The 3,990-nt window shown below is 36.0% G+C and overlaps 1 protein-coding gene across 1 annotated transcript in view; it reads left to right on the forward strand.

The window, feature by feature from the left end:
- The first annotated feature begins 243 nt into the window (after positions 1-243).
- LOC21398991 (myosin-6) overlaps positions 244-3,990 on the forward strand; it is a 12,095-nt gene continuing 8,348 nt past the window's right edge. The window contains exons 1-10 of the mRNA XM_024162624.1: positions 244-546; positions 1,638-1,766; positions 1,963-2,106; positions 2,274-2,419; positions 2,529-2,685; positions 2,800-2,858; positions 2,972-3,131; positions 3,323-3,472; positions 3,569-3,705; positions 3,809-3,955. Of these exons, the coding sequence (XP_024018392.1) occupies positions 544-546; positions 1,638-1,766; positions 1,963-2,106; positions 2,274-2,419; positions 2,529-2,685; positions 2,800-2,858; positions 2,972-3,131; positions 3,323-3,472; positions 3,569-3,705; positions 3,809-3,955 (1,232 nt within the window). The 5' untranslated portion in view covers positions 244-543. The remainder of the gene's footprint in view (positions 547-1,637; positions 1,767-1,962; positions 2,107-2,273; positions 2,420-2,528; positions 2,686-2,799; positions 2,859-2,971; positions 3,132-3,322; positions 3,473-3,568; positions 3,706-3,808; positions 3,956-3,990) is intronic.

A 3,990-nucleotide genomic window follows, 5' to 3' on the forward strand; every position in this document is an offset into this window, starting at 1 on the left:
GAGTTAAAAGATTCAAGACAACTTTGCGATCTGACCGCGTCTGAGTTGTCATTAAAAAGTTTCCGCAATTTGCGTTGATGTCAAAGGGCAGTTTCGGTATATCGGCCCACACAAATTCTTGACGTTTTGGTTTTCCTTAATTAACTTCCATAAGCAAACAATTAACTAACAAAATAACTTCTTCAGACAAAGAAATCCCTTTGACGGTGCGAGGGAAGAGAGAAACGATATAATAGAGAACAAATCAAAACGACGAAATTTACTAAAGAAAAAATCAAATCTGCTTCCGAGGCAGAGCGAGAGAGAGGCTTAATCTCTTCTTCAAAAATTTTCGGATTGTTGAAGAGTTTAAGCTTCTCTGTTCATGATCAAATTCTTTTTCATTATTTTTAAGTAATTTTTTTTGGAATCATAATTTTAGTCGTGAGACTTGGGCAAGTTCAGAAGATTCTGCTGCTAAATTTGGAAGATCGTAATCGGAAGATTATGAAGAAGTAGATCCGAAGGCAAACCCAGTTTCTGATCTGATAAATTTCCGTGGACATGGTATTTCTTTTTTTTTTTTTGTTGATGACTTTTCTTCTTTAGTTTATATCTTATTTTGGGTTATCATGATTATACTAATGCGTATATATTTAATGGGTTGTTATTAGTTCATCGCGTGAATACACTGATCTATGCTTAAGTTGAACCAGCACTGCGAATTAGAAATATCTGCTCAAACTGATTTGTTTTTCTATACTGTTTTTTCGATTTTGTGTTGATCACATTCAGAGTTGTTTACTTCTACTAATTTTAGCGCTGCCCATTTTGGTTTTTAGTAAATTGCGTAGGAATATTTTGTATATTACAGTACTTTAGTCTGCCGTAGCTTTACCTGTGACCTATAAACCATGTGGCAAACCTATGTAAACTTGGGGATATCCTTGATACGATAGCACTTTTATTTTATTTTATTTTCTTTTAGTATTTGTTTAGCGAAGTCATATGAACTGCTTAATAACCCAGACAGAGCCTTGTGATTGAAATTTATAATAGCATGGTTGGTTGGTGTATGGATGAATTTGAAATTGACTTGCAACTTCTTAAATTTTAATCCTTGATCCAGATGAATAATTTGACTGTAATCTTATTTTTGAAAATGTAATATCGAGCTATCTTCGATCTTCTGGACCAATTTAGACCCTTAATCTGTGTGAAACTAGTAAATTTGTGCAGCCCTAAACTATTATTTGTCAATTTGAGTTTTTGAAATAGAAAGAAAATTCCTTAGTAGCCGGCATATTCCATTTCGAGGAAACCTAAGTCCAATTGTATTCTCTCTCTCTTCCTTATTTCTATTGCGATTTATTGCCATTTATGTCAGAAAGTGTAACCAAGATACATGTTCTTGAGTATAGAGGGAGAACCTTTCTACTCTTTGCTTCTGTGATTTTGGCTTTCTTGCTCCAATTTTACTATTCGTTTCACCACTTGATATTATTTGTGGAAAATATGTGCATCGTTAAATTTTGGTCAATAGATATTACCCACATTTAGTTTGCTCCTTGGTGGCACAATACTTCTCTTAAGCATGCAATTATAAATTATAATACAAACCTATTTGGTATTTTCAACTCTTGGTATTTGCTTTTCAGGCTGGTGCCTTCAGCCCTGTGGTTGGATCTCTTGTTTGGATAGAAGATCCTGATGTAGCTTGGATAGATGGTGAAGTTGTGGAGATTAAGGATCAAGACATTAAGGTCCTCTGCACTTCAGGGGAGACGGTGCGTGCTTTCTATACTATTTGCTTTGTGGCATTTTTTTTTTAATTATGCATATCTTGCTCACTAAGATCTCTTTCCTCCATTAGCCATTTATTTATTTTCCATATGAGATTACTACTACAGCATATTTTTACAGATTAGAATTGGGGGATTAACTGATTCTCTTTCCTCCTCTACTTTTGTCGGAAAATTTCAGGTTGTTGTTAAAGCTTCAAATGTCTATCCTAAAGATGCAGAAGCCCCACCCTGTGGAGTGGATGATATGACAAAACTGGCTTATTTGCATGAGCCAGGAGTCTTAGACAATTTAAGATCAAGATATGATATCAATGAGATATATGTAAGTATTCAATTGTAGCAAATATTGCATAATTTTTTTCTTTGCTTGTTCGGCTTAGGGGTTATGGGGTTTTGGTCAATTCATGACATATTGATAGATGTTTTATGGAATTTTTCTTTCTCACGCCTGTTCACATTTGCGCTTTTCTCATTACATTATGTGCTCAGACTTATACAGGGAATATTTTGATTGCTGTGAACCCTTTTTGTAAGCTACCTCACCTCTATGATAGCCATATGATGGCACAATATAAAGGCGCAGCCTTTGGTGAGCTCAGTCCGCATCCGTTTGCTGTTGCAGATGCTGCATACAGGTATCTTTGACTTTTAACATTTGTGCTTCTATCTTCGTCGTGTATACATTTTTTTATTTTATTATTATTATTTTTTGTTTATGTGTAAAATTCATATATGTGGTTGCAGACTGATGATGAATGAGGGAGTAAGCCAGTCGATACTGGTGAGTGGCGAAAGTGGAGCCGGTAAAACAGAAAGCACAAAATTGCTCATGCGTTACCTTGCTTACATGGGAGGGAGAGCTGCTGTTGAGGGCAGGACTGTTGAACAGCAAGTTCTGGAGGTACGAACTCTTCAGATTCTCATTTGTGCAATGAACTGGCATGAAAATTTCTTTTTGCCAGTAATTGCTTCTATTTGTCTCTTGAACCTTTGCTCTTGTTTTTCTGCTTTGCAGTCGAATCCTGTTCTAGAAGCATTTGGTAATGCAAAGACCGTTAGAAACAATAACTCAAGGTGGGAGAATCTGAATCTAGAGGCTTCCTTTCGCGTTTATTATGAATTTTGTGTCTTTCTATATGTTTGATTGCATATTTTTCCTATATTTCCCTTTGCATGTTTTGTTGCAGTCGTTTTGGTAAATTCGTGGAGATTCAATTTGATCAGAGCGGGAGAATCTCAGGAGCTGCTGTAAGAACTTATTTGCTCGAAAGATCGCGTGTTTGTCAGGTTTCTGATCCTGAGAGAAACTATCATTGTTTCTACATGCTTTGTGCCGCACCACCAGAGGTAATAGGATTGTTTCATCTTTTTTGCTTCATTAAAAGAGTTGGGAACCACACACGCTGAACATTTTTGTACTAATATCTTGATATTTCTTGTCTTTGGTTTGGAAGCAATGATCTTTTTCATGATTGTGAGAAACCGGACAGAAATGCCTCGTTGGAAGATCTCCTATTAATTAATATTCGTTTTTGCAGGACATAAAAAAATACAAATTAGGACATCCAAGAACGTTTCACTACTTGAATCAGTCAAATTGCTATGAGTTGGATGGTGTTGATGATGCCAAGGAATACATTGACACGAGGAGGGCAATGGAGATTGTTGGAATTAGTTCTGATGAGCAGGTAAATTGTTGGAGTTGGCTTAAGTGATAGGTAGAATGCACCAAACAAAGTTTTTACTTAAATTTTTCTTTGTTTTCTTTCTATATTCCCTTTCAGGATGGAATATTTCGAGTTGTGGCTGCAATCCTTCATCTTGGAAACATTGAATTTGCAAAGGGGAAGGAAATAGACTCGTCTACGCCAAAAGATGAAAAATCATGGTTCCACCTAAAAACTGCTGCTGAGCTTCTCATGTAGGTGCATTTGACATGTTACATTTGTAGGACAATTCTCTACTGTGGCTATATATTTTGATAACTTTAGAAAATTCAATTCTCGAATCATATGTTTCATTAGGTGTGATGTGAAGCTACTAGAAGATTCTCTTTGCAAACGTGTGATTGTAACTCGTGATGAAACGATCACAAAGTGGCTGGATCCAGAGTCTGCAGCTGTCAGTAGAGATGCTTTGGCTAAAATTGTCTATTCGAGGTTGTTTGACTGGTAAGATTTTGGGTAATTAGATATATCTTACACTC

The sequence above is a fragment of the Morus notabilis genome, unplaced genomic scaffold (assembly GCF_000414095.1).
Source record: "Morus notabilis unplaced genomic scaffold, ASM41409v2 Scaffold602, whole genome shotgun sequence".
Taxonomy (NCBI): Eukaryota; Viridiplantae; Streptophyta; class Magnoliopsida; order Rosales; family Moraceae; genus Morus; species Morus notabilis.